A 20,989-nucleotide genomic window follows, 5' to 3' on the forward strand; every position below is an offset into this window, starting at 1 on the left:
GTGGTGTTACAATAGTGCAGACAGTCCTCATGGTGTCAGAAGGGAAGGTTCAACAGCCGAACAGCATATGATCTCACCGATATAGAGGCCACACCAAAAACTGCAGATGAGATTGGAAAGCACTGCCTCACCTGAAGGTTTGTTTGTGGCCCTGAAGGGAGATAAGTAGGGACACATCTTGCACTTTCTGCAAATACAGCAGAAGTGCTTAAGAGGGAGAAAGGATGGACAAGGAGAGAAGAGCATTCTCAGAGAGACTAATCCCTAAAAGAAGTGGGAAGGTGTGGCTGGTGGTGGGATCATGCTGAAGTTGGTGGAAGTGTTGGAGGATGGAGTGTCCCATTTGGTTTGTGGAATAGAAAATCAAATGCAATTCCTCTGTCCCCACAGCATCTGTTCTCAGGATGAGTCCTTCTACTCCAGAATATCCGAAATGTTCTCTTTAACTAATGTGGATTCTGCATTTCTGTCACTGATAAAACCTGTATTCTTAATCTCTATTTCTCATTTTTCTATCCTCTCCCTACTTCCCCTTTTGACCCACACTTTCTACCCTATCCTCCACATCTGATACACCCTCCAATGCTTTCCCCAAATGCAGTGTGATCCCACCAATATCCACATCATTCCCTCCCTATCAACAGGGATCAGTCTCTCTGAGACTGATGGTTACTCTTCTCTCCCTACTCAGCCTTCCACCCCTTTAGCATTTCCCACTGTAATCACAAAATTGCATAGCTTGTCCCAACATTTTACCTCCTTACCTCTATAATAGCCACAAATTGATGTTCCAGATGAGGCAGAGTTTTACATGAACATCGTCCAATCTAATCTACTGTATTTGGTGTACTCTATGTGGCTTCCTCTACATTGGTGAGACCAAATGCAGACTGGATGACTGCTTTGCTGAACACCTGCACTCTGAGGTTCTAAGTTTGAACTTTCAAAAGCGAAACATTTCAATTCCCCACAGAATTCCACATACATATCTGTCCTTGGCTTCATCTGTTACCAGGGTGAGGCTAAACATAAACTTGAGGAGCAACATATCGCATTCCTGTTCAACAACCTGAAACCCCACAGCATGAAGATCAATCTTTCTAATTTCAGGTAATCTCCACATGTAAATGGTTCCATGTTTTCCATTTCTTCTTTACCTACTCCCATTCTTATTTTTCTAACTTCCCACACTGCCCCCGCTGCTCTCAGTGGTCTCTCCCTCCAACTGTCTCTCCAAATCTCCCATATTCTGCCCAACATTCTATTATCTCTTAGCCCTTTCCAAGCTTCTTCCCCCCCTTGATATACTTTTAATCTCCATAAAGGGTTCTGACTTGAAATGTCGACTGACCATTTCTACCCATGGATCCTGAGTTCCTCCAGCATCCCATTATTTGCTCAAGGTGCCAGCATCTGTAGTTTGTTCAGTATCACTGAACATGTATCTATCTATTCCTTGACCTTCATGGAGAGACAGAGACTGAGATACAAACGTCTAATGAACATTAAAGACCATGAGAATTTTAAATTACATAATTCGAGTTTGCAAAGGCAAAAGATTTTCGAGTTCACTGTTTAAAAACTTTTGGTATTTTAATATACTATAATAGTGAAATTAAAGCTTTAATTAAATTGACTAATCTTGCTAACAGTGTAATTCATCTTTTTAACAGATCTACAGTAAATATTTAATAAGAAATGAGAAAAAAAACAAGCTTACCTGAAATCAATATCTAGCAACTGGCTCTTTATTACTGGACTGTTCTTTTCAAATTGGTGTAACTTTATTAGTTCATGAAGCCTGAAAATTATGCAAAGAATTTCTATTAACTTTTATAGAGCATGGTATATCAAATACCTTAACAAATCCACTTGATGTGACAGCCAATCCTGTACTACACAGATTTCACAAGTTAAATTAAGTCATCTAATCAATTATATCAGAACCGCTCAAAGAAATCAACCAAAGCTCATCATCAAGATGTGATTGATCAAGGTATGTCCAGAGACATATCCTGAAGCAATTATGGATTAATAATTTCATTGTAAAAAATGATTATATCCAAGGAAAAAAAATAATAATTTACATTTAAACTACTGCAATGCAGCAGAATTATGGAAGTTCTATTTCAAGAATTGCTCACTTTTCCGGATCAAAGTTTCAAGAGTATCCCTTTCTTGCCATAAAAATATTTTAATATTTATTTAAAAAATAAATTGTCAAATGGCATACGACTCTAATAACCCAACTTCTAGAATGAAGTAAAATTACAAAATGCTGAAGATATTCAGCAGGTCTGACAGTAACTGCAGAGAGAGAGAGAGAGAGAAAGAGAGAGAGAGAGAGAGAGGACCAATCAACATTTCAAGTTGATAAACTATTCCAACTTCCAGATTTTATGCTGCTCAGTTTTAAATTGAATTGGTGAGAGGATGGTGGAGAGTGCAGAGGATATTTAATACCCAAGAAACTGCATCAAAATGGCATTCATCCTTGAGGTAAGAACAGTTAGGGAGTGGAGGAAGAGCAGAAATTTATCCTCTTATCACTTTCTAGCTATCAAGCACCTAAAATCAATCCTATCTTCAGCTTCAAGGACTCGCAATCAAATAGGTGAGTAGGCCATTAAGTCCTTCGAATCTCTTCCACCTTTCAATTCAACACAATCATGGCTGATCAAACAACTTCAGAACCTTATTCCTACTTTCTCTCCATACCCCTTTATCAATAAGAGCCATCTCCAACTCCCTTTTGAATAAATTTAATGAACAGGCCTCCAACAACTTTGTGTGGTAGGGAGTTCCATGAGTTCATAAATCTTGAGCCTCATCCCAGTCCTACATGGAAAAAAATTCCAAAACTGTACACAATACTCAAGGTGTGATCTCTCCAAAGAAATAAGACCTCCATACTTCTATATTCAAAACTGCTCAGAATAAAGGTCATGTGGCAACGCACTCGCTCAGGGTGAACCAGCTCCACTTGTAACGCCACGTGGCAGGGCAGCCCTGGGAAGATGGCACCATTGGGGGTTTCTCCGTCACTCAAACCTCCCGCGTGGCGCGCGCCCCGGGCAGCGATTATGACGTCATCGTGCATGTGGTGACTGAACCAATGCTGCCCTTAATGGGGCACGTGCCAAATTCAAATAAAAGTCGTTAATGACTCTCAGCGTGGTGGCTGTGCTTCTTACACTGCTCACCCGGCACATTGGTGACCCGACGAGCCCAGACGATTTTCTGGACTCTGATCCATGGATTCGGCAGAGGTTAACACCTTCTCGATCAAGCATCCCCTCTTCTGGACCCACCGCCCGAGGACATGGTTCAGACAAGCGGAAGCACAGTTCCAGCTTTGAAATATTTCCGCAGATGCCACGATATTTTATCATGTCGTGAGTGCACTGGACCAAGACATGGCATCCACCACCCCCCGGCTGTGGGCAAGTACACCGCCCTCAAAGACCTGCTCCTGGGGACATTTGGTCTCACCCCCAGCAACAGGCTTCCAGGCTCCTGGACCTGGAATGGCTCGGAGACTGCAGTCCCTCGGCGCTGATGGACGAAATGCTGGCCCTGGTGCGAGTCTCTAAGGCTGTGGGGGGTAGGACACCCTGTTTTCTCTTCCACCAAATTTTCCTCAAGCAGATGCAACCCTCAACCAGGTGGCACGACCGGGAATCAGCTTACCGCAAGCCACCGCCAAGACCAAGCCAGAGGAGAGCCAGTCGACCTGGTGTTTCTACCATCAGCGCTGTGGGGCGCAAGCCCGTAAGTGCCAACAACCCTGTGAATTTCAGGGAAACGACCAAGCCAGCCACCGCTAATGACTGCGATGGCTGGCCACGTGAACAGCCTCCTTCATGTTACGGACAAATCCACCGGCCGCCACTTCCTGGTGGACACAGGCCGAGTTGAGCATCCTACCCCCCACAGCCTTAGAGACTTGCACCCGATCTTGTGGTCTAACCCTGCAGACAGCCAACGACTCCACCATCAAGACCTATGGCACCCACAGGGTACAGGTCCAGATCGGCAAGGAAAAATTCCACTGGAAGTTCGTGCTATCCTCGATGGGCACTGCGCTGCTGGGGGCTGACTTCTTGAGGGCTCACGATCTACTAGTCGACATGAAGGGCAAGAGGCTGGTCAACGCTCGCACGTTCCACCCCGTACAATTGAACACGGCAGACACCTGCAAGCCGGAAATCGCCGCCATAGCTGCCGCCAGGGATGAGATCTCCAACATCCTCCATGAGTTCCCCGCCATCTTGGAGCCACGCTTTAACGACGCCCTGCCCCAGCACGGGGTCTTCCACCACATACAGGACTTCTCCTCCAACCTCCACGGTGCACGGGTTTTCTCCAAAGTGGACCTCGTGCAGGCATACCATCAGATCCCGGTGCACCCAGACGACGTGGGTAAGACAGCCATTATCACCCACTTCGGCCTCTTTGAGTTCCTCAGCATGCCATTTGGCTTAAAGAATGCAGCCCAGACATTCCAGCGCCTCATGGACGCGGTGGGAAAGGACTTGGACTTTGTGTTCATCTACCTGGACAATATACTGATTGCCAGTCGCAACTGTGAGGAGCACAAAGCCCACCTCCACACCGTTTGCCTGGCTGGCAGATTTTTGCCTTAAGGTCAACGCGGCCAAATGCCAGTTTGGCAAGGGAGTCCCTCCAGTTCCTGGGGCATACCATTTCGGCAGCTAGGGCCGCCCTGATGACAGAGAAGGAGGCGGCCGTCTAATGTTTCCCCAACCCTCCACCCTTAAAGGCCTGCAGGAGTTTGTGGGGGTGGTGAACTTTTACCATCATTTCATCCCCGGGGCCCCCCATACCATGCACTCATTGTTCGCACTGATGGCCACCAAAGAAAAAAACCTTATCCTGGTCGGAAAAGGTAGACAAGGCATTCAAGGCGACGAAGGAGGCCCTTGCCAGCGCGACGCTGCTGGTGCACCCACGGCCGGAGGCGCACACAACCCTCTCTGTGGACGTCTCAGCTACAGCAGTCGGGGGGGGGGTCCTGGAATAATGGCTTGATGGACAATGGCGTCCGGTGGTCTTTTTCAGCAAGCAGCTGTGACCACCAGAGCTCAAATACAGCACTTTCGACCAGGAGCTCCTGGTGCTGTACTTGGCCATCTGCCATTTTTGTTACTTCCAGGAGAATAGGCCTTTCACAGTCTTCACGGACCTCAAGTCCCTCACCCAGGCACTGGCAATAGCCAAGGAACCGTGGACCGCTAGACAACATCGCCACCTCTCTTTCGTGTCTGAGTTTACTACCGACATCCAGCACAGGGCAGGCATGAACAATGTGGTGGCGGACGCACTTTCGCGCCCAGCAATCAACACGCTCGCGCCCAGGTTGAACTACGCACAACTAGCCCAGGCCCAACGAACTGACGCAGAGACGCAAACCCTGCGGACTGCTATCTCAGGCCTCGAACTCAAGGGCGTCCAAGTACCCAACAGCCCAGACACACTGTTCTGTGATGTTTCAACAGGTACGCCGTGTCCGGTAGCCCTACCGCACAGGAGAGCGAGAGTCTTCAGTCTAGTACATGACCTCGCTCACCCCGCGGTAAAGACTACCGTGCGGATGGTCACGGAGCGGTTTGTGTGGCACGGGCTTAAGAAAGAGGTGGAGGAGCTGGCCAGGAACTGCACCAGGTCCCAGACCTCCAAGGTCCACCAGCACACACAGGTTTCCATCCAGGACTTTGACTTGGTGGCTCGCAGGTTTCAGCACATCCATGTAGATGTCGCTGGCCCCTTGCCGATGTCCAGGGAGGCGCGTTATCTACTCACGGTGGTGGAACGAGCCACGAGATAGCCCGAGGCTATCCCCATCAAGGAAACCTCTGCGGAGACGTGCGCCAGGACTCTGGTCAGCCAGTGGATCGCCCAGTTCAGGGTCCCGGTGGACATCACCAGTGACAGGGGTACCCAGTTCACATCTGCTCTGTGGACCCAAATGGCAAAACTCCTGGGGGTCAAGCTCCACCACACCAAGGCCTAACATCCGCAGTCCAATGGTTTGGTGGAGAGGTTCCACCGGCACCTTAAGTCCTCACTCATGGCCAGACTCACCGGCCTGGACTGGGCAGGTGAACTATCCTGGGTCCTCCTCAGGATCAGGGCGGCACCCAAGGAGGACCTGCAAGCCTCGGCGGCGGAAATGGTATACAGCGCACCACTCTCCCTGTCCAGTGAGTTCTTTGGCACAGAACCTGACACCATGCCCGGGGATGCGAACCTGCTGGTGGACCTCTGCAAGAGACTGGCCTCCCTGGCCCCCCCCACCCACAACGCGCCACGGCACTTGGCCAGCCCACCTCCCCAAGGAACTCGACTCTGCCCAATTTGTGTTTGTTCGGAGAAGACCGTAGGCGGCGCTGCTACAGCGCCCGTATGAGGGTCCATACAAGGTCCTACACCAGTCCGGCGGAACCTTCACACTAGACATTGGGGGGAGGGAGGAACTTTTCACAGTGGACCGCCTGAAGGCGGCCCATCTGGACTTGTTGCAGCTTGTGCAGATGGCCAGGCCCAAGCGACGGGGTCACCCGCCCAAGCAGTGAGATGCGTAGGCGGTTGTAGGGGGGGTTGTGTGGTGACACACTTGCTCAGGGCGAACCGGCCCTGCTTATAATGCCACGTGGTGGGGCAGCCCTGGGAAGATGGCGTCGTCGGGGGTTTCTCTCTCACTCAAACCTCCCATGTGGCGCGCGCCCCTGGGCAGCAATTGTGACATCATCACATACGTGGTGACTGAACCAACACTGCCCTTAAAGTGGCAACCACCAAATTCAAATAAAACAGTCGTTAACGACCCTCAGCGTGGTGGCTGTGCTTCTTACACTGCTCACCCACCAGAGTCAAATGTTTTTCGCTTTATTCACTGCCTGCTGTAATCACATTCCAACCTTCAATGAGTGATGCACCATGACATCCAGGTCTTGTTGTATCTCACCTTTTCTTCATTTATCACCATTCAGAGTTGTCTTCCTACCATTGATCAGATACTATTTATTGTCATGTAATAAAACATAAAAGTAATATTAAATGAAATCGCCTTTAGTCTGCTATAAGGCAGGCAAAGACTTGCCGTTAGCATTGCCCACTGCCCTTTAGTCAGAGAAAGAGAAGCAAAAGACAGTCCCCTCACAGCCACTAAGTGTCCGTGGATTCACCTCCAGTGCTCCCACAGCCTCCACAGCCGCACAGACTCCAGTTCAGCTCAAACCATCAGCAACCCAAAACCAGATCCAAATCTCCCACATGAGCCCTTCTTGGCCTCAGCATCCTCTCAAATCCTGGTTCCGATACTGGTTCTCCACCAGCCCGTAGCCTGTATGGATCTTTTGACCTCAGCAACCTGCAGTCCTTGTATGTCCTTCAACCACAAACCCATTTGCTGGTCCACCTCCGTGGTCACTGTCCTTAGGGTAATCTCCTCTGTTTCTCTTTCACAATGGTACTGGTGCCCTGTGCTAGTCCGCTGCTCCCCCGGATTATGCAACCCCTTGTAGCCACTGTTGAACACAAATGCCGACATCTTAGACTCTGACACCATGGTCACAGGATTTTAAATAAAACACCATCAGCTGCTTTAACGGGCTGTTTAAAATCTGTACGAAGCTGGCAGCAGTAAGATTGGCCAATAGGACCCTTCGGGAGAGTGCTCTACCTGGGTGTGCATCAGGAACAGTGCTGTAGTACAGCAGCTTCAGCGGTGTCACCTTTTTTTGGATAACCTTGGGACGGCGCACATAATTGCAGTAGTGAACCGGCCCCACTTGTCATGCGTAGTCAGTGGGGCAGCCGCACCAAAGATCAGGGTCACCAGTGTAGCGTATTGTGCTTAACGAGCTCACAGCCTGAATGTCTCAGTTCTTTTTGCTGCATTTGCGCACAACATGCTTCAACATCACATTTTTCTATATTACATTGCCATGTATTTGCTCACTTTCCTAATCTGTCCGAGTCACCCTGCAGCCTTTTGGAATTTTTTTTCACAACTCACATCATCACTGAGCTGGTCTGCAAACTTAGAGATATTACATTCAATAACTTTGTCCAAAATCTAGATCATTAATATACAGTAAAATCCCCAGTATTGGGAATTCAAGCAACTGCCAATAAATAAACAAATAAATCTTAAATAAATAAGAATAAATAAAAATTTAAATAAAAGTTTAAAATTGTAAAAGTAAATGTTCTCTGAAGCAACACACACACCTTTGTGAAGGCGGGAGCAAACATTCAGCCAGTGGAGCACCCTGCCCGCTCCCTGCCCACAGCAGCAATTTGAATAAAGTTTCAATAAAATTGGGTTTGAATAAAATGGTGAGTCTTCCTATCCCTGCCTAGTAAGTCTTCATCATTATTACAATACCATAAGTACAGTATATTAGTAAGGCTTTATCTGTAAACTTGAGGGAGAGTAGGTTAATTATCATGGCGGCACAGTTAGCATAGCAGCTAATGCAACACTGTTATAGCACCAGTGACTGGGGTTCGAATTAAAATTTAAATTTTGTATGTTATAGGAATTACCTGATTATAGTGAATTTTAATAACTAAGGACTACAATATAGATTTTTTAAATTACTTTACATTTTGCACTCTTTTGTTTTTTTCAATTGTTTATTTTTAATGTAGCTGCATTAGTTAGACATTGTAAGAGTACGGCACAGACAAGTGGAAAATTCACATATCTAGCATCCGCAATACCTGTTGGTGCCGGATACTAGGGATCTTATTGTAGATTGCAAATAGCTGGGGTCCCAGTACCGAAACTTGTGGTACACCACAACTGCTTGCAAATCTGAAAAACGCCCATTTATTATAACTCTTTGCTCCCTCCCGATCAACAAGCTTTCTATTCACATTAATGCATTACCTCCAATACAATGTTCTTCAATTTTGCTACCTTCAATCTTTTTTGTGGAACGTTATCAAAAGCTCTTTGAAAGTACAAATACACCATATCAACAGATTCATTGGATACATCCTCAAACAATTCTGGGAGATTTTTATGCATAATTTCCCTTTTGTAAATCTATTCCAACTTGAACAAATCTTATTGCTCTTTCCATATGCACCACAATGACCTTCAAGAAAGTGTACAGTATAGCAAAATAATTTAATCCATCAAAATCAAAATAAACAAGTCTGCAGATGCTAGAGATCTAGAATAATACACAAAGATATGGAAAGAACTCAGCAGATCACACATCCATGGAAAGCAGTAGGCAGTATGTATTTCAGGCCTCTCCCCTTCATCAATTATCTTTTATCTGTGTACCGATTAACTCTGTTCTAAATTGCAGCAAATGATAATCAGAGGCGTTGGAAACAGCTTTGACATCTCATCTGAATTTGTCTTACAGGCTCCAATTTCTAACCACCCCTTTGAGGACAAACAATATACTAAATAAAACACAAAACTCTTTTGAAAGCTCTTCTAGTGGTCCATTGTATATCATTTATTTCTAAAATACTCAAGTTTTTAAAACCTTAACATTGATTAAGTTTGGAATGTTTACGTGCACAATGATGAAAAAAACTATAACTGCGAAGAATTTTTAACAATGACATTTGCCAGCTGAACATACCGTGGTGTTCCAACACACAGGACTTTTCTGAATCCCAATGAAACAATTAAATCCAACAAGAATTGGCATGTGCGATCAGCAAATAGGTACTGAGCATTGGTCTTTTTGTTTTCAAGTGGGAGCAGCAAATGGCTGGGTCTTCTCAGCTGCTGAAGAGAAACATCCCCCAGCCGGTGATGAGATGCGTGCTTACCCCAGTCCCTAGGCAGCAAAAGAAGCTGGCAATCCAAACAGAATACCCTATTTGCCAAGGGTAGAGACACAAACTGCTGATATCTGCAGGAAAAACAATATATAAACAATGTTTGTTACATAATAAGTATACAATAAGAAGTTGCCATATTTCAAATCTGAATTAACAGTTACAAATTAATACAGGACAAACTTATAGAGAAAGCAATAATGAGAACAAGATGTTACGAACTGGGGGAAAGAGCTCACAAGGTCCTATCTTGGCAAATGAAAACAGGTTCCTCGAACAATTAATGCACTTGAAACAGAAACCAATAGAAGTTCTTATAAGCCACAGGAAATTAATGAGGCCTTCAAATAATTTTATTCCAAATTATATAAAACAGAATCTCAAAGAGATAATAAAATAAATGATTATTTGTCACAATTGGCTTTTCCAAATTTGGATTTGGTTGAACAGATGAATGCATCTTTTACTCAATTAGAGATAGAGGAGGCATTGAATTCATTGCATATTAAAGATCTCCTGGCGAGGATAGTTTTCCACCAGAATTTTATAAAGAATTTAAAGATTTGTTATTGCCTGTCTTGAATCAAGCAGTTGGATCACAGACTTTGCCGGATTCCTTCTCAAAAGCAATAATAACAGTAATTCCTAAGATAGGGATCCTTTGAAACCATCACATTATTGGCTGATTTCTTTGTTGAATACAAAATATAAAATACTAGCCAAAGCTTTGGCAAATAGATTAGCAATTTTTTGCCAAAATTGATAAATAAGGAAAGGCAATCAGCAAACAATGTAACAAGATTGGTTAGTATAATTCATTTAGCTCAGAAAAAAAGAGAATTAGTGTGACAGTTGCCTTGGATGCAGAAAAGACTTTTAATAGACTGGAGTGGGATTTTTTTTTTAAGTATTTTTTTTTAAATTTTTTATTTTTCACACCATAAATCACAATAGCCATGATATACACTTTTTCTTTTTCACACATTTACAGTGACTTTTTCTCCCCCCCCCCTCCCTCCTCCCAAGCCACCCCCCCACCCCCCCCTCTCATCCATTTTAGGTATACAATCTAGGTTGCATTAATTCAGTCAGACAATGTTGTCATTCAACAAAAATACACCAGAAATTCTACAGAGTCCATTCTTTTCTTTCCTTTTCCTTCCATCAACTTAGGTAATGTTTGTCCCCGGTAGGTTTTCGCTATTGTATTTAATGTAAGGCTCCCATACTTGTTCGAATATTTCAATATTATTTCTTAAACTATATGTTATTTTTTCTAATGGAATACATTTATTCATTTCTATGTACCATTGTTGTATTTTCAAATTATCTTCCAATTTCCAGGTTGACATAATACATTTTTTTGCTACGGCTAGGGCTATCTTAACAAATCTTTTTTGTGCATCTTCCAAGTCAATTCCAAATTCTTTATTTTTTATGTTACTTAGGAGAAAGATCTCTGGATTCTTTGGTATATTGTTTTCTGTTATTTTATTTAATATCTGATTGAGATCATCCCAAAATTTTTCTACTCTCTCACATGTCCAGATTGCATGAATTGTTGTTCCCCTTTCTTTTTTTACATCGAAAACATCTATCAGATACTGTTGGGTCCCATTTATTTAACTTTTGCAGTGTAATGTATAGTCTGTGTAACCAATTATATTGTATCATACGAAGCCTCGTATTTATTGTATTTCTCATCGTTCCAGAACATAATTTCTCCCATGTTTCCTTTTTTATCTTTATATTTAAATCTTGTTCCCATTTTTGTTTAGTTTTACCATTTGTTTCCTCATTCTCCTTTTCTTGCAGTTTAATATACATATTTGTTATAAATCTTTTGATTAACATTGTATCTGTAATCACATATTCAAGGTTACTTCCCTCTGGTAAACTCAAATTGCTTCCTAATTTATCTTTCAAGTAGGATCTCAGTTGGTAATATGCCAGCGCTGTATCTCCAGTTATATTGTACTTATCTCTCATTTGTTCAAAGGATAAGAATCTACTTCCTGAAAAACAATTTTCTATTCTTTTAATCCCTTTTTTTCCCCATTTTCTAAAGGAAAGGTTGTCTATTGTAAAAGGGAGTAGCTTATTTTGCGTCAATATTAGCTTTGGTAATTGATAATTTGTTTTATTTCTTTCTACATGAATCTTCTTCCATATATTGAGGAGATGGTGTAATACTGGAGATGTTCTATGTTGTACCAATTTTTCGTCCCATTTATATAATATGTGTTCAGGTATCTTTTCCCCTATTTTATCTAATTCTAATCTCGTCCAGTCTGGTTTTTCCCTTGTTTGATAAAAATCTGATAGGTACCTTAATTGTGCGGCTCTATAATAATTTTTGAAGTTTGGCAATTGTAAGCCTCCTTGTTTATACCATTCTGTTAATTTATCTAGTGCTATCCTCGGTTTCCCCCCTCTCCATAAAAATTTCCTTATTATTTTCTTTAACTCTTTGAAGAATTTTTCTGTCAGTTGTATTGGCAATGCCTGAAATAAGTATAGTATCCTTGGAAAAATGTTCATTTTAATACAGTTTATCCTTCCTATCAGTGTTAGTGGTAGCTCTTTCCAATGCTCTAAATCGTCCTGTAATTTTTTTCATTAGTGGATTGTAATTGAGTTTATATAATTGGCCAAGATTTTTGTTTATTTGTACACCTAGGTATCTTATTGCCTGCATTTGCCATCTGAATGGGGATTCCTTCTTAAATTTTGAGAAATCCGCGTTATTCATAGGCATTGCTTCACTTTTATTTACGTTTATCTTGTATCCCGACACTTCTCCATATTCCTTCAATTTCTTATATAGTTCTTTTATTGATAGTTCTGGTTCTGTTAAGTACACTATCACATCATCCGCAAATAGACTGATTTTATATTCCCTGTCTTTTATTTTTATTCCTTTTATATTATTATCTATTCTTATCGATTCTGCTAGTGGTTCTATAGCTAGCGCAAACAATAATGGTGATAGTGGGCATCCCTGCCGCGTTGACCTGCTTAAGTTAAATTGCTTTGATACATGTCCATTTACTGTCACTTTCGCTAACGGTCCCTTATATAATGCTTTAATCCAATTAATATACTTCTCCGGTAAACTGAATTTTTGCAATACTTTGAAAAAGTAATTCCATTCTACTCTGTCGAAGGCCTTCTCTGCGTCTAAAGCAACTGCTACTGCAGGTGCTTTATTTCCTTCTACTGCATGAATTAAGTTAATAAATATACAAATATTGTCTGTTGTGCGTCTTTTTTTGATAAATCCAGTTTGGTCTAAATTTACCATTTTCGGTACCTGTTCTGCTAATCTGTTTGCTAATAGTTTAGCTATTATCTTATAATCTGTGTTTAGCAGAGATATTGGTCTATATGACGCTGGTGAGAGTGGATCTTTCCCTTGTTTTAGTATCACTGTAATTATTGCTGTTTTACATGAATCTGGTAAGTTTTGTGTCTCATCAATCTGGTTGATTACATCCAGGAGGGGCGGTATTAATAGTTCTTTAAATGTTTTGTAGAATTCTATTGGGAGTCCATCCTCTCCTGGTGTCTTATTATTTGGTAATTTTGTATTTCTACTCTTGTATTTCTACTGTTCCAAATGGTTCTGTTAATTTATTTTGTTCCTCTATTTGTAGTTTTGGTAGTTCAATTTTAGTCAAAAATTCATCTATTTTCCCTTCTTTCCCTTCGTTTTCAGTTCGGTATAATTGTTCATAGAATTCTCTGAAGTTTTCCTTAATTTCTTTTGGATTATATGTAATTTGTTTGTCTTTTTTCCTTGTGCCAATACCATTTTCTTAGTTTGCTCTGTCTTAAGCTGCCATGCTAAGATTTTATGTGTTTTTTCACCTAGTTCATAATATTTCTGTTTTGTCTTCATTATATTCTTCTCCACCTTATATGTTTGTAATGTTTCATATTTTATTTTTTTATCCGCCAATTCTCTTCTTTTGGTTGTATCTTCCTTTATTGCTAATTTTTTTTCTATGTTTACTATTTCCCTTTCCAACTGCTCTGTTTCCTGATTATAGTCCTTCTTCATCTTGGTTGCATAACTTATTATTTGTCCTCTAATGAATGCTTTCATTGCGTCCCATAGTATAAACATCTTCCACTGATTCCGTATTTACTTCAAAGTACATTTTTAATTGTTTTTCAATAAATTCTCTAAAATCCTGTCTTTTAAGTAGCATGGGGTTTAATCTCCATCTATACATTCTTGGAGGGATGTCCTCTAGCTTTAGTGTCAGCATAAAGCATTATATAAAGCATTCTCGCTTTATATTCTGCTTTTCTTACTCTATCCTGCATACTAGCTGATAACAAAAATAGGTCTATTCTTGAGTATGTTTTATGTCTAGTCGAGTAGTATGAGTATTCCTTTTCTTTTGGGTTTTGTTTCCTCCATATGTCCACAAGTTTCATTTCTTGCATTGATTTAATTATAAATTTGGTTACTTTGTTCTTCCTGTTAATTTTTTTCCCCGTTTTATCCATATTTGGATCCAAATTCAGATTGAAATCCCCTCCTATTAGTATGTTCCCTTGCGTATTAGCTACCTTCAAAAAGATATCTTGCATAAACTTTTGATCTTCTTCGTTAGGTGAATATATATTAAGTAGATTCCAAAGCTCCGAATTTTTCTGACATTTTATCATAACATATCTCCCTGCTGGATCTATTATTTCCTCTTCTATTTTAAATGGCACATTTTTGCTAATTAATATAGCCACTCCTCTTGCTTTTGAATTATACGATGCTGCTGTTACATGTCCTACCCAATCTCTCTTTAATTTCTTGTGCTCCAATTCAGTTAAGTGTGTTTCCTGGACAAATGCTATATCTATTTTTTCCTTTTTCAGTAAATTTAGTAGTTTCTTCCTTTTAATTTGGTTATGTATTCCATTAATATTTAAAGTCATATAGTTCAGCATAGCCATTTTATATTTTGTTTATCTTCTCTTTCTGTTTTTCCATCATTACCTTTCCTCCTTTTCCATTTGTTTTCTTATTTTCAACTCTTTACCAGACAACATTCCTACAACATCCAACATTTTCCTTATTCTCCTATTTCTATCTTCTTTATCCCCAATCTCCCCTTCCCCTCCTGAGTTGTCCTTTATCCCTTGTCAGACAACCACATCTCCCCTCTCCATTTGGATTTGCGAATCCACTCGCAAGCGTCAACTGATTTTGCAGTGACCGCTCTTTTCCCCCACCCAGCCCCCCCCAGAAAGATTTTACTTTTCATATGTCACAAAGGTAACTCTTTTAATTCCCTCCTTATTCTCTCTATTCCATTACCTTCCCTTATTAATTCTTGTCTATACTATCTATGTTTTCCTCTAATTACAGATACTTTCACGTATGCCCATCGCTGTCATTTTTACCCTCATTACCTGTCTTCATCCCTCAGTCTATTTTTGTCTTTACCCACATACATATCAATCGTGATCATTTTTACTCTCATTACCCGTCTTCATCCCTCAGTCTATTTTTGTAATTGTTCTGCAAATTTTCGTGCTTCTTCTGGATCCGAGAACAGTCTGTTTTGTTGTCCTGGAATAAATATTTTCAATACCGCAGGATGCTTCAGTGTAAATTTATACCCTTTCTTCCATAAAATCGCCTTTGCTGTATTGAACTCTTTTCTCTTCTTTAGGAGTTCAAAACTTATATCTGGATAAATGAAGATTTTTTTGCCCTTTATACTCCAGTGGTTTGTTGCCCTCTCTTACTTTTTCCATTGTCTTCTCCAGTACCTTTTCTCTTGTAGTATATCTTAGGAATTTTACTACAATAGATCTTGGTTTTTGTTGTGGTTGTGGTTTAGGGGCCAATGCTCTATGTGCCCTTTCTATTTCCATTTCTTGCTGTAGTTCTGGACATCCTAGGGTCTTAGGGATCCACTCTTTTATAAACTCCCTCATATTCTTGCCTTCTTCATCTTCCTTAAGGCCCACTATCTTTATGTTATTTCTTCTGTTATAATTTTCCATTATATCTATTTTTTGAGCTAGTAGTTCTTGTGTCTCTTTAGTTTTTTTATTAGATTCCTCCAATTTCTTTTTTAAGTTTTCTACCTCCATTTCTGCTGCTATTGCCCGTTCTTCCATCTTGTCCATTTTTTTCCCCATTTCTGTTAAGGTCATATCTATTTTATTCACTTTCTCTTCTGTGTTGTTTATTCTTCTTCTTAAATCATTGAATTCCTGTGTTTGCCATTCTTTAAATGACTCCATGTATCCTCTAACAAGAGCAAGTATATCCTTTACCTTGCCTTTTCCTTTATCTATTTCACTGTATTCTTCCTCTTCTTCTTCCTCTGGGTTGGCCATCTGTTGTTTCTTTGTTGCCCTTTCCTTCTCTTCTTTCTTGTTTTCATTGTTTTCTGTGGTCTCTTCTTGCTGCAAGTGTTCTGCAGCTGTCGTTGCCGGCTGTGGAGATCGACTCCCCAGCTGGTCCCCCCTCCCGTCGGTGTGTTTTTTTTCATGCGTATCGCGCATGCGCGAGGAGTCGCGCATGCGCGGTTGCGCACTTTTACTCGGCTCTGTGAGCCATTGATGTAGTTCTTTTTCTACCGACCTGAGGTAGTGGGCTCCTCTCTCCACAGCGGGCCTCTTCGGACAGGTAAGGCCTTCACCTTTTTCCTCCGTTGTCTTCTCTTCCTCTCTTCTTACTGTTGATTTTGATTTTTCTTCTTTTGTCTCCATCTTCTTTCCACCTTTATACTCACTTTTCTTTAACTTGTATTTCTGTGCCTTTGTATTTTCTCTTGTTTTTCCCGACTTTTCTGGAGAGGGCTGGAGTTCACCGTCCGGCCACTACTCCATCACGTGACTCCTCCTGATTTTTTTTTTTAAGTATTGAAGAAATTTGGATTAGGTCAAAATTTTATATATAATGAACCTAAAGCCAGAGTTCTAACGAATGGTCGTATCTTTAACATTCCCACTATCCAGATCTAATAGACAAGGATGTCCACTAAATCCGACACTTCATATCCACAGGATCCAGACATTAAGGGGTTCAGAGTTGACCAAGATGAACATAAGATTAGTTTGTTTGCAGATGATGTATTAATATGTCTAACAGAAACTGAGATTTCTTTGTAAAGGTTGCATTTACAACTGGAAGATTATCGAGGATTTCTGGGTAAAGAATAAATTGGGATGAGTGAGGTTATGCCATTAACTGATGTAGTTTACCCATAAAAATTGTCAAATTAATATGCAATTTAATGGCCGAAGAATGGGATTAAGTATTTGGGGATCAAAACTCAAAGATTTGTATAAAATGAATTACCTCCCCTTAAAAAGATGAGAAACAATTAAATAAGTGGATAACGCTTCCAATTACTTTGATCGGAAGAGTTAACTGTACAAAAATGAATATATTTTTGCGTATACAATACCTTTTTCAGGCTCTTCCAATACCATTACTACAGAAGTTTTTTTTCAAAATTTGAATGTTAATTAGGAAGTTAATTAGGATGAATAACAAGACCACACCTCAGGTTTCAGCCAGAGAAGAGCAAAAGCATTTATTGATGTGCTGTCAGGCTTGATATAGACAAACAACAGGTGACCTGACGTCATGACATCTGGAATACGCACTACCTCATGACATTCATGTTGAGTAGCCCAGAGCTTCTCCGTAGACCTATAGTTGCTGCTGAGTCACTATGCCTCATGGCTGTAGTGGCTAGTTGCCAGTAGATAGGAGCCTGTTGTGTCTAGCTATCATGAATTTGGAACTGTTCGTGTTGGTTCTGCCCACTCCCCCCAGCGTACCTCTACAGTAATATGGATCAATGTACATAAAATACAAGTCAGGAATTATTTGCTCACATAGCAGAAGAAGCTTGGTGGTGGAGGGGGTAAAATGGCCCAGTCAAACTCCAGTAGGATGCAGATTAAGAAATTAAAAAGGTATAAAATTATTCTTGAAAAATCCACGAGGAGGCAACAAAGGATAAACAATGATTCAGAAAAGAAGCTTGTTACACAAGAATGCAGCCTCCTAAATGCATGTCAAGGCATGCTGCTCCAATGTAAATCATGTCATTGGCTCACAATTCCACTCTGTGCATATTCCAAGTCCTCCCTCACCCCAATGAGACTGCAGATCTTCTCCAAAGTTTATCTGAAAGATCGCAGAGCAAAAGCGAAATTTTGAATCACAAATTACAGAAAGATACCAACACAGAGAAAGGCCATTCTACTAGGGTACTCTAGCTAACCCCTCTCCCATCTTCTCTTCCTGAATTTGAACTTTCAAATTATAGCTGCACCAAGGATTTTTATAAAATCTTACTTCCCACCAAGGTTTTTAAGATTACTAAATTCTAAAAATTTAATGTGTGTAAAGGCACTTTATCTGCATGCCCATGGAATTCAAATCTCGGTTAACTGAAGAAAGCTGGAAATACTGCAGATTCTGGAAAACCTGGAGAAACACACAAAATTCTGCAGGAATGTCAATGAACTGTGGCACAAATCAGTGCAAAGGAGTATGACTTAGTGACTATTAGAGATGATTGGGAATTAAATATCCAAGGGCATCAGGTAATCCAGAAGGAGAGACAGGAAGGTAGAGGTTGAAACGTGGGTAATACTGAGAAGCAATACAAGATCTAAAGATCAAATGTTGAATCTATGTGTGTAGAGATTAGGAATAATAAAGAGAAGGAAAAAAAATGGGAGTCGTCTCTGGGCCACCAAATCACATTATAATGGCACACACAATAAACTTAGAAATATCTGATGCTTACAATAAGAGTTACCATGGAACTTTGAATTGCACATTAATTAGGCAAAGGAAGTTGGTCCAAGGTAGTCATGTTCATAGAATGTAGCACATTATCAAACCTACAATGCTATCTTAGATTTGGTCCTTGGCAATGAAATAATGATCTTGTTGTTTGGGACCTCTCAAAAAGAGTGATCACTGCACAAATGAAATTCTCATGCAGTTAAGAGGAAGTAATCAAATCAGAGATTTTTTACAGTGGTCAACAAACGTGCTGAGCACATCACAGGCAAAACCCTCTCCACCATCGAGAACATCTACGGGAAAGCTGCCATGGGAGAGCAGCAGCAATCATCAAGGATCCACATCACCCAACACACATTCTGTCCTCACTATTACCATCTGGAAAGAGGTATCAGTGCTACAAGACTCACACCACCAGGTTCAGGAATAGCTGCTTCCTCTCCACCATCAGACTCCCCAACAAACTCAATCAGGGACTTATTTAAGGAATCTTTTGCACTTTTTTTCTCTCCCTGTATTGCAGTTTGCTTACATTTCTTTCTTTATTTACATGTGTACATTGAGTACATTTTTTTTGCACTACCAATAAGTGGTAATACTGCCTTGCCTGCAGGAAAAAGAATCTGACGTCATGTGCTGTCATGTATGCATTCTGACAATAAATCTGAACTGTATATTCCAAATAAAAAACTAATACATTAAGGGTAGGAGGAGCCAGCCTTGGATAGCAAGGAATTAAAGGAAGCAATCAGATTAAAACCTCATGCAGCGGAGATGACAAGAATACAGGTACACCCTGCTTTACAAAAGTAGGCCATTCCTATGAATCCTTACATAAGTCAAAATGGCACAAAGCGAAGACCTATTCACTACTATTGAAGGCTATTTTCGTAAAAGTGAAAACCCATTCAAATTTCTTTCAGATAGCAAACACAGGTTTCTTCATAAAAGTGAATTTGCTAAAAGCGAATATTCGTAAAGTGAGGTATACCTGAACAGGGAAATTCAAAGATTGGAAAATCTTAAAAAAAGCATCAAAGAATCACTAAGCAAGTAATAAAGAAAGATAGATTAAGATAATAGAAAATATGAAAACAAATAGTAAAAGTTTTCATAATTATACAAAACAGAGAAGGGTAGCTAATGTGAAAATAGGACCCTTGGAAGATGGTTGTTACCAATGACAGGTGATGCTACAAATAGGGTACATTGCTTCAAGATTCAGGGGAGTAGATTTAAAACAGAGATGACAAGAAATTACTTCTCCAAAGAGTAATGAATCTGTGCAATTCTCAGCCTAATGGAAGTATTTGATATATTAAAACATAGATAGATTTTTGAAAAATACTGGAATTAGGGGTTATGAGGATTGGGCAGATAACTGGATCTGAGTTCATGATCAGATCAGCCATGATTTTATTGAATGTGGAGAAGGTGTGATGTGCCAGATGGTCTACTGCTCTATTTACTAGTATTAAGATTTAATGTTCTCATTACAATAAGATCAAATTCATTATCATCTGATCGTACAAGTGAAACCCAAGAAAACAGTGTTCTTTGGTCCTCGATGCAAACACATGCAAATACACAACCAGGCAGAACACACAAACATACAAATAATAAATTCAGTCATTCTGCAGTCTCATAGCCCAAGGGAAGAATCTGCTTCTCAAACTGGTGGTTCTGGCTGTGATACTCCTGTGTCTCTTTCCCAACAGGAGTAGTTGAAAGATGCTACATGCAGGATAGTGTGGGTCATCATCGATTTTGTGCGTCCTCTTAAAACAATGATCCAGTAGATCACGCTGATGGGATGGAGGAGGGAGACCCTATTGATCCTCTCTGCTGCTCTTATCGTCCTATGAATTGAACTCTGATTCAATTCTCTACAGCTAGCCAGGATGCTCTCGATTGAATTCCTGTAGAAAGGTGACAGGATGGTGTGAAATATAGATGAAAATGATTAAGCTCGCACCATTCTGTGAAACGCAATGGAATCCAAAGTAGGTAGATAAAAGCTTGAGAGTAGGCAGTACTGGCTCGTGGGCCCCTTCTTATCAGGAGCACCAAGGATACAAGCTTCTGGTTCAGGCTGGTACAGTGACCTAAGGTAGTATATAGCTAGTACTGCGCTTGCTTAATAGAGACATGAATATTAACTTAGACGCCCCTAAGGAGGGAATGAACTAATTAACATAACATGCGATGTATGGAGAAGGAGGAACTAAGTGATACTTGGAATGATGGAAGAAGAATATTGTAATGTACTAAAATTCTGATTGGAAGAAGGTAAATGAAGGTGGGGTGATATTGAGCCAGGAACTGTACAAAAGAGTGATGATTCTGAACCTCCGA

At 40.8% G+C, this 20,989-nt stretch overlaps 1 protein-coding gene across 3 annotated transcripts in view; it reads right to left on the reverse strand.

The window, feature by feature from the left end:
- Positions 1–20,989, reverse strand: part of zcchc4 (zinc finger, CCHC domain containing 4) — a 107,832-nt gene that overhangs the window by 61,464 nt on the left and 25,379 nt on the right. For 2 of the 3 annotated variants that reach the window (XM_069925029.1, XM_069925030.1), the window contains exons 4-5: positions 9,636–9,911; positions 1,721–1,801 (exon numbers count right to left, since the gene is read on the reverse strand). In XM_069925029.1, the coding sequence (XP_069781130.1) occupies positions 1,721–1,801; positions 9,636–9,911 (357 nt within the window). The remainder of the gene's footprint in view (positions 1–1,720; positions 1,802–9,635; positions 9,912–20,989) is intronic. The other variant, XM_069925031.1, reaches the window with a different exon arrangement.

The sequence above is a fragment of the Narcine bancroftii genome, chromosome 3 (genome assembly GCF_036971445.1).
Source record: "Narcine bancroftii isolate sNarBan1 chromosome 3, sNarBan1.hap1, whole genome shotgun sequence".
In the NCBI taxonomy this organism is placed as follows: Eukaryota; Metazoa; Chordata; class Chondrichthyes; order Torpediniformes; family Narcinidae; genus Narcine; species Narcine bancroftii.